This window comes from Pipistrellus kuhlii, unplaced genomic scaffold (assembly GCF_014108245.1).
Source record: "Pipistrellus kuhlii isolate mPipKuh1 unplaced genomic scaffold, mPipKuh1.p scaffold_m20_p_24, whole genome shotgun sequence".
Classification (NCBI taxonomy): Eukaryota; Metazoa; Chordata; class Mammalia; order Chiroptera; family Vespertilionidae; genus Pipistrellus; species Pipistrellus kuhlii.
In genome coordinates this window covers 11,612,541-11,629,524 of record NW_023425523.1, presented here as the reverse complement: position 1 = coordinate 11,629,524, position 16,984 = coordinate 11,612,541, and the positions used below count along the sequence as shown (strand labels likewise).

At 51.5% G+C, this 16,984-nt stretch overlaps 2 protein-coding genes across 7 annotated transcripts in view; one reads left to right on the top strand and one right to left on the bottom strand.

Moving 5' to 3' along the window:
- The window catches only part of SETDB1 (SET domain bifurcated histone lysine methyltransferase 1), a 21,750-nt gene extending 13,122 nt beyond the window's left edge, over positions 1 to 8,628 (top strand). For all 4 annotated transcript variants that reach the window (XM_036453267.2, XM_036453266.2, XM_045587010.1 and 1 more), the window contains 8 exons: positions 2,976 to 3,145; positions 3,730 to 4,355; positions 4,957 to 4,985; positions 5,107 to 5,239; positions 5,517 to 5,682; positions 6,876 to 7,087; positions 7,311 to 7,399; positions 7,581 to 8,628. In XM_036453267.2, the coding sequence (XP_036309160.1) occupies positions 2,976 to 3,145; positions 3,730 to 4,355; positions 4,957 to 4,985; positions 5,107 to 5,239; positions 5,517 to 5,682; positions 6,876 to 7,087; positions 7,311 to 7,399; positions 7,581 to 7,698 (1,543 nt within the window). In that variant the 3' untranslated portion in view covers positions 7,699 to 8,628. The remainder of the gene's footprint in view (positions 1 to 2,975; positions 3,146 to 3,729; positions 4,356 to 4,956; positions 4,986 to 5,106; positions 5,240 to 5,516; positions 5,683 to 6,875; positions 7,088 to 7,310; positions 7,400 to 7,580) is intronic.
- CERS2 (ceramide synthase 2) lies at positions 8,422 to 16,984 on the bottom strand. 3 transcript variants are annotated; one of them, XM_036453284.2, is made up of 11 exons: positions 16,779 to 16,984; positions 12,063 to 12,236; positions 11,543 to 11,660; positions 11,234 to 11,352; positions 10,981 to 11,038; positions 10,825 to 10,875; positions 10,513 to 10,605; positions 10,197 to 10,325; positions 9,892 to 9,998; positions 9,615 to 9,768; positions 8,422 to 9,419 (listed from the first exon to the last, which is right to left on the bottom strand). In XM_036453284.2, exons 2-11 carry the CDS (start codon positions 12,233 to 12,235, stop codon positions 9,279 to 9,281), a joined length of 1,143 nt encoding a protein of 380 aa, XP_036309177.1. In that variant the 5' UTR covers position 12,236; positions 16,779 to 16,984; the 3' UTR covers positions 8,422 to 9,278. The 3 variants fall into 3 exon arrangements, with proteins under 3 accessions (XP_036309177.1, XP_036309178.1, XP_036309179.1); XM_036453285.2 differs by lacking the exon at positions 16,779 to 16,984 and adding an exon at positions 16,544 to 16,548; XM_036453286.2 differs by lacking the exon at positions 16,779 to 16,984 and having other exon boundaries at positions 8,422 to 9,416.

The following is a 16,984-nucleotide window of genomic DNA, read 5'->3' as shown; positions in this document are numbered from 1 at the left end:
GGAGTTACAGATCTGAGTGAAATTCAGCTTCTTTTCCAGTTGATTGAAGTTTGGGATGCCTGTTAGACAGTCCAAGTGGAAATGTTGGAGAGGCAGTGCGATTTCTGAGAGAAGTGTAAGGGCTGCGCAGGAGTGGTCTTTAAAGCCTGGAGGAGTTCCCTGAGAGATAACAATAATAGCGAAGAGAAAGGGACCCAGGAATCAGCCCTGGGCCCTCTAAATAGAAACTGAACAGAGGAGGTAGAGCCAGGTCAGGGAAAGAAAAGATGAGTGAAAGAGAAATAATATGGTAAACTGCTTACTTATGAACATGTGAACTAATAAACTTTGTGCTCAAGATGCATAATTAGGAGAGAGAATAGAAGAAGAAAGAAGAACATTTAATAGAAAACCTGCTGTGTCAGAGTAGCCTCGGAGGAGATTGAGACTACTGAGCAGGTCAGGAGATGAATTTGTGCTGAATGCATATTGAAAACTACGCAAACACAGTTACTAGCTTTACCTGCATTACTATATCATGTTTTCATTTTAAATAAAAAATATGAATCTTGTAACGATATTTATATTTGCTAATGCTGGGTGATAGATGAGTGTTCGTTGTATCTTTTAGATGTTTGAAATGTTACATTGAAATGTTTTCAAATAACTACAAATAATATATGACGCCTGCTTAAACCTCTCTAATAGCTTCCAACTCTACTTGGGATTTTATTCTAACTCTTAATCTTGGGTCACCAGACACTGTACTTAATATCTTGCTCCTTCCTATCTCGCTTCCCCCAAAATTGTTCCAACCACACTAATATTCTTCAGTGCCTGGATCCAGTTCTCCCAGTGTTTGCCAGCCTACCCTGAGGGTCTTTGTACACACTGTGCCCTCTCCACATCCTCCCAGTTCTTTGCGTAGTTATCTCCTTTAACCTGGAGTGCTCTCAGCTTTATTCTGACCGCAGGGAAACTTTTCCTGGTCACTCTAAAACTAGGTCTTTTTTTATTTATTTATTTATTTTTTCTTCTAATTTTGTCATTAAGCACCTGTTTGTGTCCTTTACAGCGTCTGTGACAGCTTTATCATATTTGTTCATTTATTTTTGTACTGAGTTTATTTTCCCCCCATTAGAATGTAAGCTCCATGAGGGCATTTCTTTCTTGCTCCCCGTTTTATCACCAGCAGCTAACCTATCCAGTATCTGGCACATAGTAACAACAAATAAATTTTGTTGAATAAGTGATGCTCAGAATAGCTACTCCAAAACATTCATCTGGTGGTGATTAAATCTGAGATCAAATTCTGGCCGTATCCCTCCTAATTTTATTAACTACTAGAGGCCTGATGCGTGAAATTTGTGCAAGAGGCTCGGCCCGCAAAGCCCCTTGCACCCCGTGCAGTTTTTCTGCTGTTCGATCTAATTAGCATATTAGCTCTATTATATAGGATAAACACAGTCTAAGAATATAATATTAACATTCCCTCCCAAAAAAAAAATTTTTTTTTTTTAAATATTGACATTCCCCCACCCCAATGGGATTTTAAAGGACTAAAAGTTGTTTCTTGATACAGTGCTGGTTCTGTGTTTTGTGAAAATTCATTGAACTATAGACTTATTGTGTACTTCTCTCTGTATATATTACGTTTTAATAAGTTTTTTTTTAATCATTTAAAAACACCTTTATGGCTACTTTGAAGATAGACTAAGAGAATGTATATAAAGCATTGACTTAATGGCAAACACAAAATATATCTTCAATAAATAGAAGCTGCTCTTACCATCTTTGTCAGGGGGTAATGTCATCAACCAACTCTCTGTACTATTATCTTTCCAAAAGTAAACATTTTCTTTTCTTTTTTTTAATATATTTTATTGATTTTTTACAGAGAGGAAGAGTCAGGGATAGAGAGTTAGAAACATCGATCAGCTGCCTCTTGCACACCCCCCACTGGGGATATGCCCACAACCAAGGTACATGCCCCTGACCGGAATCGAACCTGGGACCCTTCAGTCTGCAGGCCGACGCTCTACCACTGAGCCAAACCGGTTTCGGCAAAAAGTAAACATTTTTCAATTTATATACCAGGAAAAGTAAAATAAAATCTAAAACCCTGCCGAGGCTGGTTTGGCTCAATGGATAGAGCGTCGGCTTGGGGACTGAAGGGACCCGGGTTCGGTTCCGGTCAAGGGCATGTGCCTTGGTTGCGGGCATATCCCCAGTGGGGGGTGTGCAGGAGGCAGCTGATCGATGACTCTCTCTCATCGATGTTTCTAGCTCTCTATATCTCTCTCTTCCTCTCTGTACAAAATCAATAAAATATATTAAATAAAAAAAAAATAAAAAAAAATAAATAAAAAAAAAAATAAAACCCTGAGCAAAGCATATAGAGCATAAACACTGAAAAGCTAATTGACATAGCTTATCTGCTTATTTTAATGGCTCTTAATCTGTGTTCACATCAGAATTTCTTAGCTTTTCTCCAGGTTAGGCATTCTGGTATTCACTGTTATTATCTGTATAATATGACAACTATTTATATAAAATCACTTTTTCCCCTTAGGAATTAGGTAATCACTGTTATTATCTGTATAATATGACAACTATTTATATAAAATCACTTTTCCCCCTTAGGAAATATTCCCACATGAAACAAAAAGTATATAGTTCAATAAATCTCACTTAGTCATTACCTCATTAATGATGATACCTTAAGAATTATAACAGTTCGCCGAAACCGGTTTGGCTCAGTGGATAGAGCGTCGGCCTACGGACTGAAGGGTCCCAGGTTCAATTCCGGTCAAGGACATGTACCTTGGCTGCGGGCACATCCCTAGTAGGGGGTGTGCAAGAGGCAGCTGATCCATGTTTCTCTTCCTCTCTGTAAAAACTCAATAAAATATATATATTTTTAAAAAGAATCATAACAGTTCAGTGGGTGCTATAGTGATTATGTCATGGCTGATTTTATTGTATCCTCCTCCCAGAGTTTATGAGTGTAACAAACGCTGCAAATGTGACCCAAACATGTGCACAAACCGGTTGGTGCAGCATGGACTCCAGGTTCGGCTACAGCTGTTCAAGACACAGAACAAGGGCTGGGGTATCCGCTGCTTGGATGACATTGCCAAAGGCTCCTTTGTCTGCATTTATGCAGGTTGGTAGTGAACCGTTTGCTTTCTGGAGTTAGGACATGGTGGGGAAATGAATCAGAGACAGGTTTGAACATAAGAATAACATGCTTGACACATGAATTGTGAGTAAAAGGAGGCCAACGTTTTCTTCTGTAAAGAACATGTTGAGTGATGTTTCTGTCTGGGTGGATGCGGGAGGGACAGAAATGCTTCATAAGGATAAAAAGTGAAAAGGGATGAAATTGTGAGTGTGATGATGTTCCAGAGAAGGGGCATGATAGTAGAATCAAGTGTATCATTTTCTCCCACATCACACTACCCTATCATCCATCCAGAGATCTTTTAGCATAGCTGAGAACTCTCTTCGTAAACAAAGTAAAGAAGAACAATAGGAAGGCAGAAGGGGCAGGATTTAAAACTACAGTTAGCTTCTCATACTCTATTAGTGAAGACACAAGGGAGGAGGTATCACCGAAGACAGACAAGACACCATGGTGGAGGCATTTTCACTTTATGTGCTGATGCGTTAGGTATGGCTGGAATGACCCTTGTTCTTTCAAAAGCATCTGCATAACCCTGGAAGGCCTTTAATTCTCTTCATTCCCAGGCAAAATTCTGACAGATGACTTTGCAGACAAGGAGGGCCTAGAAATGGGGGATGAGTACTTTGCCAACCTGGACCATATCGAGAGCGTGGAGAACTTCAAGGAAGGATACGAGAGCGATGCCCCTTGTTCCTCTGACAGCAGTGGTGTAGACTTGAAGGACCAGGAAGATGGCAATAGCGGTACAGAGGACCCCGAAGAGTCCAATGACGATAGCTCAGATGATAACTTCTGTAAGGACGAGGACTTCAGCACCAGTTCAGTGTGGCGCAGCTATGCTACCCGGCGGCAGACCCGGGGCCAGAAGGAGAACGGGCAGTCTGAGACAGCTTCCAAGGACTCCCGTCCCCCAGACCCTGGGCCCCCACATCTTCCCGGCCCTCTGTCAATGTCTATGGGTGGCTGCAATCCACCTTCTTCTGAAGAGATTTCCAAGAATAAGGTGGCCTCGTGGTTGAGCTCCAATAGTGTCAGTGGAGGTGGCTTTGCTGACTCTGATAGCCGTTCATCCTTCAAGACGGAAGGTGGGGAAGGCAAGGCCGGGGGAGTGAAAGGGGAAGCTGAGAAGGCCACCACCTCGGGACTGAGCTTCAAAGATGAGGGAGACGGCAAGCAGGCCAAGAAAGAGGTAAACTGCCAGCAGTGGTCTTGGGTAACTTTGGTACAGTAAAAAACTTAATGCAGTCTTCACACGTAGATTATTTACTTGATGGTTATCTCTGTGGCAAATCTGATTATCTACCCTCTCCACCCGGCACAGTCCTGGTGTTCATTTAAAGAAAGAAATTATTTTAAAATCAACCTGCTGGGTTGATTCATTCCAAAGTAAAGGATTTATAAATAATGTTTAAAAATTAAGTGCTACTTCAAGTTATCTGTGTCATTGCTTGCTTCTCTTAGAGAAATAAGAATCTAAAATATATTTTTCACGATGCTTCAATTTACCACATTACAGATAGTGAACTTGTCCCTTGTCCTAAGGACTGCCTTATTAAGGCGTACCTAGACATAGTATTTTCTATGAACATTTTATGCCTTACCATGAGAAAGCATTGAATATGAGAATATGGTTTCTCCTGTCAAGTTGCAGTCATTTCTCCACACCTTATTTTAGAGAGTGTACTTCTCACTGGCTAATGTCTCAGGTCATTTGAGATGAATTCTAAATGTTGGACTTATTACCTAGGGCCATAAAAAACATTTAACCCTTCAATGGCTGTCTTTTCCAGGAACCTGATGACCGAAACAAGGGATCAATGTAAGTGCCTCTTTTAGACCTGTTTCCAAATCTGCCTTCTCTCAAGCCTTCAAAAGAAAAAGCCATGAACCAGACTTCTCCAATCTCTTCCCTCCCTCCCCCTCCCCCCACCTCCCGGCAGAGTTACTGAGAGCTCTCGGAATTACGGTTACAATCCTTCTCCCGTGAAGACTGAAGGACTTCGCCGCCCACCTAGTAAGACTACTATGCATCAGAGCCGACGCCTCTTGGCCTCCACTCAGTCCCACCCTGATGTAAGTGACCTTTCTCAAACTGTACCTCACCCCGCCCTCCGTTTTATTCAGAGTCTGAGTGAAGGAACATCCTTCTCACCTGATCAAGTCCTTCACCATAATTACTCTTAGATCTTTCTCGCTGCTTTGGCCTTGACTTCCTGCCTTATTTTCCTTCATCCAACATGTAACCTTCCTCTGTCATCTCAGCTCCTTTCTGCCTAACCTTAGGTAAGAGGCAGAACTTGAAGGGGCCCTCCCCATTTACCCTCTTCCCTTTCACTCTCTGCCTCCCCAGGATGTCTTGACACTGTCCAGCAGCACAGAAAGTGAGGGGGAAAGTGGGACGAGCCGAAAGCCCACTGTTGGTCACACTTCAGCCACAGCAGTGGACAGTGATGATGTCCAGACCATCTCCTCTGGCTCTGAAGGCGATGACTTTGAGGACAAGAAGAACATGTCTGGTAGTCTGAAGCATTTGGGGGGTAGTTGGAAGGAACCATAGGAAAGTTGAGATAGAGGCATTTTTGCTGGTTTGTTTATTTGGTTCTTTAGATTCCACATAAGTGAAATCGTATGGTACTTGTCTTTGTCTGACTTGTTCCATTTAGCATAATACCCTTTAGGTCCATCCGTGTTGTTGCAAGTGGTAAGATTTAATTCTTTTAATGACCTAGTAGTAATATTCCATTGTATATATGTATCACATCTCTATCCAGTCGTCTGTTGATGGGCACTTAGATTCCTTTTATATCTGGACTACTATAAATTATGCTTCATTGAACATAGGGAGCATATATGTATTTTTTAAATATATATTTTTATCGATTTTGGAGAGGAAGGAAGAGGGAGTAAGGGATAGAAACATCAATGATGAGAAAGAACCACTGATTAGCTGCCTCCTGCACACACCCTACTGGGGACTGAGCCCACAACCCAGGCATGTGCCCCTGACCGGATTTGAATCCCGGACCCTTCAATCCACAGGCCAACACTCTATTCACTAAGCCAAACCAGCTGGGGTGGGAGCATATATCTTTTTAAAGTAGTGTTTTGAGTTTCTTCGGATAAATCTCCAAAAGTAGAATTGCTGGGTCATAAAATAGTTCTAGTTTTAAATCTTTGAAGAACCTCAATACTGTTTTCCAGTCACTGCATCAATTTGCACACCCACTAACAATTCACAAGAGTTCCTATTTCTCCACATCCTCATCAACATTTGTTGATTTATTGATGATAGCCATTCGGAATAGTGAGGTGATATCTCATTGTGGTTTTTTTGCATCTCGCTGATGATTAGTGACCTTAAGCATTTCATATATCTATTGGCCATCTGGGGTAGAGGATTTTTTTTTTTAAAGAAACTATAGAAAAAAATTCAGATCCTAAAGGTTAAATGTCTTTAGGAGGGCTTCCTGGCTCCCAGTTAAACTGTTAATTCCGCTTCACATGTCTTCCTGTCTTCTCTCCATTCCCCTACTCTTCCCTCGGCTCCTTTATCTAGCAGATCTAATCCTGCTTGAAAAACTGCAGTTTAGAATCTTTTCCTCAGTCTCAGCTTATTGTTATTCCTGCGCTGCAGTGCGTGGGATGAAATGGGGGTAGACTATCCCTCTTGGGTCGGGATGGGGACATGAACCCGCTCTCTGCTGTCTAGGCCCAATGAAGCGCCAAGTGGCAGTAAAATCAACCCGAGGCTTTGCTCTTAAATCAACCCATGGGATCGCCATTAAATCAGCCAACATGGCGTCTGCGGAAAAGGGGGACAGCGCACCCGTTCGTAAGAACACACGCCAGTTCTATGATGGTGAGGAGTCTTGCTACATCATCGACGCCAAGCTCGAAGGCAACCTGGGCCGCTACCTTAACGTAAGACCCTTCCCCACACTTGTAGATGCTGGATTATCCCATAGTCCGCAAATTTCTAGTGCTCTATACAAATCTATCTTGTTATAAATTTTTGGTCTCAAAGGACCTTCAAGAGAGAGTTTTTGAAACTTCTGCTCTGCTGGGGAGGTTTTCTCTCAACTCTCACTCCACAAGGCCAGATTCTGTGTCTTTGTTCTTATTGATCCTGTCATTAAACCTACAGCACAGCTGCAGCCCCAACCTGTTTGTCCAGAATGTCTTCGTGGATACTCATGATCTTCGCTTCCCTTGGGTGGCCTTCTTTGCCAGCAAGTAAGAGGGAGTCAGAAAAGAGGGTGGTTGGAGGAAAAGAAGCCCAAGATTTGGAAGGGGCAAGGATCGTTGAAATTCTAAGGGCCCCTCCTCCACGTGTGATCCACCTTCACTTGCACACGCTGTAACCCCAGGCACCTGGGTGACCTGCGGTCTTCTCACCCCATCCTTTTCTTTGCAGGAGAATCCGAGCCGGGACCGAACTTACTTGGGACTACAACTACGAGGTGGGCAGTGTGGAAGGCAAGGAGCTACTTTGCTGCTGTGGGGCCATCGAGTGCAGAGGGCGTCTTCTTTAGAGGGTAGCCTTCTTCCTAAGCTTCTGAACCCTTCCTGGACTGACCTTTCCTCAGGAACTGGGTCTCCCTCCCTGTTAAACTCTGACACACACACACACACACCCAATCTCCATCCAGTCTAGTTACTCCCTCCGTCTCCTAGTTATTCTGGATCAGGACGTCCCTTCCATTGTGGTGTTACTCCCTCCAGCTCCTAGTTATTCTGATCAGGACGTCCCTTCCATTGTGGTGTTACTCCCTCCAGCTCCTAGTTATTCTGATCAGGACGTCCCTTCCATTGTGGTGCTAGCAGGCTGGGTCCTTCCTCCACCCCCGAGGCCCTGGGGGCTAGGAGAGGTTAGCACTCTCACCTGGGCCTGACCTCCCTCCCATCCTGCATTAGTTCAAGTGTTCGTGCTTGTGACACTTTATTCCTGTGTGAGGCTGTGTACTTGATGCCCAAGGTTCGCATCATTTCCTGAGTCTATTAATAAGATGTTAAAACTAAGGTTGTGATTGGATTTTCTCTCCGCCTCCGTACTCCCAATTCTGGGTCTCTCAATGAGGGATCTGTTCCCCCCCCCCATCCTTCCCTACCCTCCTCTACTGTTGCTTTTTCTTATTTGCCATATGAAATTTTAAAAAGAAATTATGTAACTGTGAGGAAAGCATGAGAAAGACTACCTTAGTTTATTTCTTTGATCCCCTTCTCAGTTCCTAATATCTCAGACACTTGTTGCCATGTTTTACTTAATCTTCAATATATTTTATTTAAAAAAAAAAAATAACAGTACATTTTGGTCTGAAGTGGTCCCATTGCTAAAAATGCCAGGTGCTAGTTGTAATTCTGGCTTTAAAACCGAAACCCCAAATGTTTAATAAATTAAAAAACAAAACAAAAAAAAAACTAGTTGCCATTCTACTCCAAACCAACTAGCCTAGGGGAAGAGGCCAGAGAAAGGAGGCAGTAAGACCTTGGACCTGTGGCTACAGGGACAGCTGGCAGAGAGAAGTAACACAAAGACTGTCTGAGCAGTCCCCAGTATGGCCCCCACTTTTTGGCAGAGGTAGGGTAAGGGTCACATGTACCCTCCTACACTTAGTTCATTTGCATCTTCGGAAAGAAAAAGTCAGCTCAGCTTTGGTTTCTGGTCCAAGTTGGGGAGCTTAGACAGGTGAGCCTTGGTCCAGCTTTGGCAGAATGAGGCCCACAGATGGGACAGTAAGGCACGACCTGGCTCTGGAGGTCAGGGAGTCAAAGGCGAACAGCTGGGGCCGAATTCTGAAGGATAAGGAATGTGAGTTTGTAATCCCCACCCCCGGGGCTGAGGAAGGGTCTGGAAAGCAATAGAAAGGATAACCTGGAAGTAGACCGCCCCCCTCTAACGAAGTCTGTAACCAGTCTCCCCAGGTGGAGACGTGGGGATAGGTTGGTTAGGATTTGGTTTAAAGGCAACTGGGTGACAAGCAGAGGATGGGGGGCACAGAGAACTCTCTTCTGGCGCTCTCCTCTCTGTCCAGAGCTTACAGTGACCCCATGGGGAGGTGGGGAGAGTTCCTTGGCTTTACACATTAATCTGAGGGGCAGCAGGGACAATGGTTCAGTCATTTTTACGGTGGTTGTTGTTGAGGATGGGGTGGCCATTGGCGAGGGCCCGGCTCTTTGCTCCTCCCCCACCGGTAGCCTCCTCTCCCTCTGAGCTCTCCGTTTCTTCCCGGTCACTGCGTTCATCTTCTACCTGCTGTGGGAAGGGGTAGGAAGGGTTATTTGATGGCCTCGAACCCCTAAACACTGCCTCTCTGTGTGGGCGGGCTTGTTCCAGCTGTTCCCAGGGCCCCGCAGTGGTTTTTTAGACTGTTGCTGGGATGGGAAGGAGCTGGGGCAGTTTTTAGAGTTGAGGGCAGCGGGGCCTACAAAATGGGGACAGGGCTTTCACCTTTCCAGTTATGAACTTGTGGGCCATGCGCAAAATGAGGTAGGCCCAGAAGATATGCAGCATCTGTAACACTCCCATCATGGAATTGAAGAAGTAATAGCCAAAGAAGGCAGGATAGAGCTCCAGGGGGTACACCACCGTGCAATGCAGGATCCTGGCAACGGGAAGCGAGAGAATTGTCAACACAGAAAGGAAGAGTCTACGATGGAGGTAAGTGGGAGGGCGGGGCAGCACTCCTGATTTCATAAGAACGGAGTGTAGTCTGGCCTCTGCTCACCAGAACGGTAGGATGACCAGTCGGGTGATGATGAAGACGATGGCGAAGACGATGAAGATGTTGTTGCAGGTGTTTTTCCATCCGGCATAGTTAAACATCTTGGCTGACTGCACAGACAGCCCCATCCGTCACCATAGGCTCCTGACTCTCCCGTACACATTCACACATGCACCCGTTACCACGCATGCTCCGTGCCCCCACCTCCTTGGTCCCAGGAGTGTCACACCAACCCCAAAAGGAGATAGAGGGACAAGGGAACCTGCACCAGGGTCTCTGGGTTTGAAGAAATGTCCAGAAAGCCTGACCTCTAGCAGGTAGTCGGAGGAGTCGTGCAGAGCCATGATGAGAGTGCCCGCTCGGATATAGTTGGCGAACCAGGAGAAGCTGATGAGGATGATGGTGGCCACGTGGTGGATAATCTGCTCCTTGAAGTCCTGCAGGAAAGACTAGGCTGCAGGGGACCTTTTCCTGTTCCCCGGTCCCCACGGTTCCTTCTTCTCCCCCTCACTTTAGTTCCCCATGTCCCACAGCTCCATCCAGGGTACCCAGAAACCCACGTCAAGGCTATTCATTACAGCTTCACGTTGGCTTCTAGACTTAACGGCACAGCCCTTCACCCACCTTCCGCTTGACGTCAGAGGCGATGCTGAAGAGCAGGGACCAGTAGAAAGAAAGCTCGATCATATAGTACCAGTACTGGGAAGGGATGGTGCTCTGGGAGACGGGAGAGGAGAGATTAGATAAGGGCTCCAGAGGGACTGACCCAGGTCTCGCCCTCTCAACACCAGCCCTGCTAGCAGCTAAGATTGAGTTAGGCACCATAACTCCAGTGCCTTCTGGCACGTGTTCTAGAGATCATCTCTAAGCAACCTAGTCCTATGCCACACTGTTTCTCCTCATCACCCCCACATAAGTCAGAACCCCGTCTCATACCTGTATGGGATATCCCTCCCAAACTTTCTTCATGTCATAGAACCAGGGTTTCTGCAGAGAGATGATGACGAGTTAAAAGAGGAGGGACCCAAGTTCCGTGTCCCACACCCCCCACCTTGCCAAAGACCCTGCTCCCACCTAGCAATCCCCACTCACATCCACAATGACAGCCATGCCGGCAATGAAGGCAATCAGATAAAACGTGAACCTCCAGCTGGAAGAGGAAGCGGAAACAGCTAGCACAGTGGGGTGGGAGAAGGGCACTACCCTCCGAGGACCCCAGAGATCCTCGGGAATATCCTGAAGAGCCACAACGACCTCACCTGAGGGAGATCTTGCCCTGCACACAGCCACCGCCCACCCCTCCCAGCAAGATCATCAGACTCCGCTGTTCTCCAACCTCCCCCACCTGGCTTCTCGGAACTTCTTGAGGAGACTGGGCCGGTCCTGGTTGCGACGGCGGCGGAACCAGCGCTCTACCTGGCGGCCAGAGAGCCCACTCTGCCGGGACAGCAGCTCTACCTCTGCCTGGGTGGAGGGAAGAAGCCCGTCCATCACGTTCCACTTCAGAACGCGGCAGTGCCCTCACCCGCCCACCTTGCATCGAGTCTGTACCGCTGCTTCCCCATCTCCTCACCCACCAGAAATGATACTCCTGTCCGCTCCCTTCCCCTCCCTGCTGGAGCTCAGGAGCTCCTGAAGCAGGTCAGCAGCTCACCTGTTTGGGATGCTTGCCGCCCGTCAGGTAGAAATGCTCCAGGGTGGGGTTGGGAGGGGCCCGCAGCCGCGTTTTCTCCTTCACGTTCAGGAGGGCGGCCAGCGGTGTGGCCACGTAACTGGGGAAGGGAAACGAGTGAGAAGCACCTTCCCTGCCTGGGTAGCCCCTACGCCGGGAGGGGAAAGGACTGCACGCTCAGACAACTGGATGCTGGGCCTCAGTTTCCTGGCAATCCCCTCTCTGGCCTCCGAGGGCTGCCCAGAGCTGACAAAGCTGCCTGTGTTCGCAAGTGACCAGGCCGGGCGGAGGGTGAGAACAAACAGCCATTGACAGAAAGGGCCCGGGTGCTGAGTCCTCGGGAAGACAATGCTGCCTTCAGCGGGGGCCACACGGTAGGCAGGGACCTGGGTGGCCAGAACACCAGGGTCTGGGACCAACGAAACAGCGAGAGACAGACTTGAAGTGCAAGCAACAGTGTGGCCGGCAGCCAGGGGAGGCCGGGGTGGGCTGGTGTGCTCACAGCTCAAAGAAGTATCGCACGATGAGGAAGAGCAGAGCCAGGGGCAGTGTGACGTAGAGGTCTGAGGCTTTGGCGTAGACGCGTCCATCGCGGTCTTCTAGATCGGCCCAGGTCAAGTTCACGGGCAGCCACAGCCGTTCCCACCAGAAGTAGTCATACAAGGTCTGGAGCATCCTGAGTGAGGAGGAGGGGAATGGGAAGGGCGTTAAAGGGGACACAGCCACGGGGGAGAAAGATGACAGTTTTCATGGTTTAACGAAAGGAGCAGGGGGCAGAGACTTAAGCCCTGGGCTCAGGTCCCGGTCATGTGGCCTTAGATCAGTTTCCTCATCTGTGATAATTTTCCAACTCTGACATTTACCATTGACAGCAACGGAAGGTACCCCTTGCCCAAGAAGTCCCGATTCCCTGGCATTAAGAATGTCAGGTTTCCTATCCCAGCCTGGAGGGCAGGCAGGATCTCTGGTCCTAGAAGTTACAGCCAACCAGCTGGGTCAAGTCAGGGCCCTCCCTTCCCTGACTCTCCAGCCACCACGTCCAGTCCCACCCGTCCCCCACCCCCCAAAACAACTGCATGCTTCCTTGCCGGGTAACTTCAAAACCAGATTTGAAGGCTGGAGCAAACCTCTTCCCTTTCCCTACAGCCCACAGTCCCCGGGGGAATTAAGAGGCCAGAATAAAGCAAAGTGATGTCCCCAAACGGGCCAAGCACGAAGACCATCAGTGGGCTGTTGCACAGAGGAACACCGTGCCAAGCCTCCCAATGCCTACACGTGAAGCACAACGATCCCATCAGAAGGGTCTTTTCAGAAACAAAGTGAAGGCAAAGCTGCGGGGGCCAGAGGATCGAGAGACCTGGTGGAAGCGCAGCTATTGCTTATTACGGCTTATTAAGGTGTACCCAGGAGATAAAAACTAGCCTGCAGGGAACGACCAGGCACCGCGCCCTCAGCTCAAGAGAGAGCTGCTGCTGCTTCCCAAGCTCCCCTTCCCGCCGCTGAGAGAGAGGTGCCCCCCACACACACACTGGATGAGGAAGGGAACGGTCTGCGGCCCGGGAGGGGCCAGCGGCTGCTTGGCGGTGAGAGAAGCAGCAAGATGGCCCTGAAGAGCCAGTGATGCTGGAACCAGTACACCTGGCGGTCCTGGGCCTGAGCAGGGAACGCCGGCAGGATGGCAGGGGCGATACTTTCCAGACTCCCTGCCCCTGGTCCCCCAGGAGCGGGAGAGGTGGTGCCATTCAGACTGGCCGTGGCACTACAAGCGGACGCAGAAGGAAGGGGGTCCCGTGTCCCCGCCACCCACACGCGCCCCAGGAGGAAGGAGAGGGAGTGGATTGTTCTCCCCTGTGAGCTGGGGACCAGCGGAGCCCGGGCAGGAGGCTGGTCAGACAGGTCACAGCGGAGCAGAGGGGGCGGGCTGGTTGGTCCTCCTGCCGCTCCTCGGCCTGTTCCACCCCCACCCACCACAGAGGCCCTTGCGAAATCCCTCGCGGCCTGTCACGGGTCGGAATTCCAGCTCAAGGACTTTACCCTCTTGTCCCCACTCCAGCTCACTCCTCTCAGATGAAATCAGAGGTCAGCACTGACAAAGGAGCGTCAGCTCCTCCTTCCCCAGTAGCACCTGTGGGTGCCTACGTCCGTCCGTGCTCACATGTACATACACGCACACACACATTCCAGGCCTCCGCTCACGAGGGCACAGCCCCTTCCTGCTCTACCTTCGTCAGAATAAATATTGAATGAGAGATGGAAGCCCTCAAGTGAACAAAATTAAACACAGTTATCCACAATGGAGCGTTTCCCACACAACCACGCACCCACTCACACTTTTTCTCCCAAGGAAAAGTGGTAGAAAATATAGTAGAGAAGGATTAAGACAATGCCAAGATGTGGTGGCACCCCTGGCTCCGCCTCCCCTCGCCCCCCTTTGCTTAGCCTGACGGGAGGTGAGGAAGTTGACTGACCCAGTCCCTTGACTGATCTGTCTCTTGAGATCCAACTTGCCCTCCAGTGAGATCGATAGCCACGGGGAGAAACAGGCCCCATCCCCACCCTGGTCCGTGGAAGCCGGCAGGGAAGCTTCTCTTGGCAGGAACCTTTTGAGGATTCAAGATTCAGAGGGGTCCTGCAGGGAGGGGGAGCCCCTCTCCGATTCCTGTGCCCCAGGGACATCTGCTGCCAGTCTTATCCCTACAAAGCAAGTGGGGCGCTGGGGAGGTGGGTAGGCAAGGACTGTGCCAGACAGCGGTCAAGGACAAGTGCCCGGACAATGCCATCCCCTCAGCCCAGGACCAAACACACCGCTCTCCCTCCAGCTCCGGCAGGAAGGCGGGTGAGCGCCGAGGAGGAGAGCAGGATGCATCAGGCCGTCGGAGACGCAGGTTAATGGGGGCTCTCCCACACCTGGGTGCCAGGCTTTCTGTGACCACAGCCTTCCCCGCTGCCAGTCCTTCCATTAGCCGAGGAGCACTATCCCATCCCTCCTCCCCCAGCACACACACACACCTTGCCCAACAGAGAGAGGCAGCAGACTCTGCAGGCAGGGTCTGGACTTCTAGCTCCACACAGGGATGGGGGGGGGGGGGTAAGAGCAGACAGCAGGGGCTCCAGCCGGCCTCGCTCACACATCCCACAGAACCACCAGGTCTGCTCCTGACCCGGGTGGCAGCCCTGCAGGCTTCTTGGCACCGGCACACCACGTCAGGCAAGGGATCCCACAAACAAAGGGCTGGGGCGAGAAACCGGGGTGTGTGCGGAGGACAAGGAGCCGACCTGCTTTTCCAGGCCCTCTTGGCCCTCAGGGCAGCTCCTTGTCTGGTGGAGAAATATCACACCTACTGATACTTTTCCACTCACAGAACTCACCCCAAAGCAGGAAGAGACAATAGTGTGTGTGTGTGGGGGGTGTTTGTCACACACACACACACATACACACACACAACCTGCCTCAGAGACACAGATGCCACTTTCTGAGGCACAGGCTGGAGAGGAGCCAGCAAAGCAGGGATTTCATGGGCATTGGGTTACCAGGAACTTGAGCTCGGCTCAGCCCAGTCCCCACCCTTCGCCCCAACTCTGCCTGCCTCTTCCCAGGCCTGCACCGATGGACGGAAGGGGCAGAGGGTCCCCAGGGGGCTGGTACCCCCGGAGTGCGGGGAGGGCGGACGATGGTGTCTGCGAGGAAGTCAGCTCACAGACCCGATGTGAACGCAGCCCCACCGGCTCTCGGGGCTTGGAGGAAACACAGAGGAAAACATAACCGGGTCGGCAAGGGAGAAGATGGACAAGAGAAGATGCCAGGGCTCCTGCTTCCACAGAAGCGTGAGGAACAGCCAACAAGAAGTGGAAGAGGGCCCGGTAGTCTTCCTGGTTGGAAACCTCTCCGGTGGTGAACCAGGAGGCTGCGAGCAATGGGGGAAGAGGTGCCACCATCCAGGCTGCAGGACAGACCCCAAATCTGGCTTCTCTGACCCTCCCACCAGAAGCCCCAACACCCCCAACCCCCGCTGCCTGAGGCTGCAGCCCCGAGGGGCAGGGAGAGGCAGATAAGCAGCAGGCAGTGCTGAAGGGCACAGTAAAGGAGCCGGCCTGACCAGAGACAGGCAGGCCGGTCCTCCCTCCCCCGGGAAGGCTGGCCAGAGGCCCCAGGGCAGGGAGCGGGCTGTGGGGTACCGAGGGAGACAGGAGACTCTCTTTGGAACAGGGGCACTGGGTGCTGGGGACCGGGCGCTGAAGGATGTCTCTGTAGACAAGTCCTCAGTCCCAGGCGCCCCATCAAGGGCAGTCAGCCCCTCAAATTCAGGCCGGATCCCCTGGACGGTGGTGTGGGATGGCAACCCCTCCAACACAGAGGTGGGAGGACGGCCTGCTGGAGGCCGCCCCTGGTTTGATTCTCTGGGGAGAGGGGCTCCCTCCACGCCCCAGGGCTCTCAGGACCCCCAGCCTGGGGCCTGGCGACGCCGGTGGCTGAGACCAGGTGTGGATGCCAGGAGCAGGCTTGGGGGGAGAAACACCCCCCAAAAAAATAAAAATAAAAACTCAGGCCAAAAGTTCGTGCCACACACCTGTAATTAACCTACTTGCCAGAGCACCTCCGGGCCAGTCATTAGCAAGACGTGGTCCAGAAAACCAGTTTCCCCGGCGGCTCCCCCTCCACCCTCGCCACACACACCCCATAACGGTCTGGGAGCCTTGCCCTTGGGGGGCCGGGCGGACTCCCGGAGCCACTCCTTCCCGCTTCCCGTTAAGCACATGGGCGCTCCGACCGCCCTCCCTCCCGAGCGGCCCGGGCGCCGGGAAGAAGGCGAGGCGGCGGGACCCTGCCCGCCCTCCGGCCGCCGCGGGGCCCCGCCGGCGGGGCTCCCCGCACCGAGCACCCGGCCCGCTCACCCCCGCCAAGGGCGCCGCGCCCGGGCCCCACCTCCCGCCCTACCTGTTGCCCGGAGGCCTCTCCGCGCTCGGGCGGCGCGTCCCGGGGACGCGGAGGCGCCCGGCCGCCTGCCCTCCGGCCGCCCCGGCCCCCGCCCCGAGCGCGCCCCGCGGAGGCCCCGGCCCGCGCCCCGCCCGGCGGAGGCCCCTCTCCCCGCGGCCCGCTCCGCCCGCCCGGCCTCCCCGCGAGCGGCGCCGGGGCGGCCCCGGGTCCCACAACTTCCCCCCGGGCCGCGGCCCCCACCCGCGCGCGGCGCCCCGGAGCCCGGCCCGGGTCCCCACTCACTCGGCGGCGGCGGCGCGGGGCTGGGGGCCGGGAGCCGCTGCTCCGTCTCTGCTCTCCGCGCTCCGGGCCCCTCCGGACTGGCTCGGCCCGTCCTCTCCTCCCCCTTCCGCCCGCCGCCAGCCCGCTCCCTCCCTCCCTCCTTCCTCCTCCTCCCGCCGCGGGCCGAGCCCAGCTGAGCAGAGGCCGAGCCCAACCCGGGAAGCAAG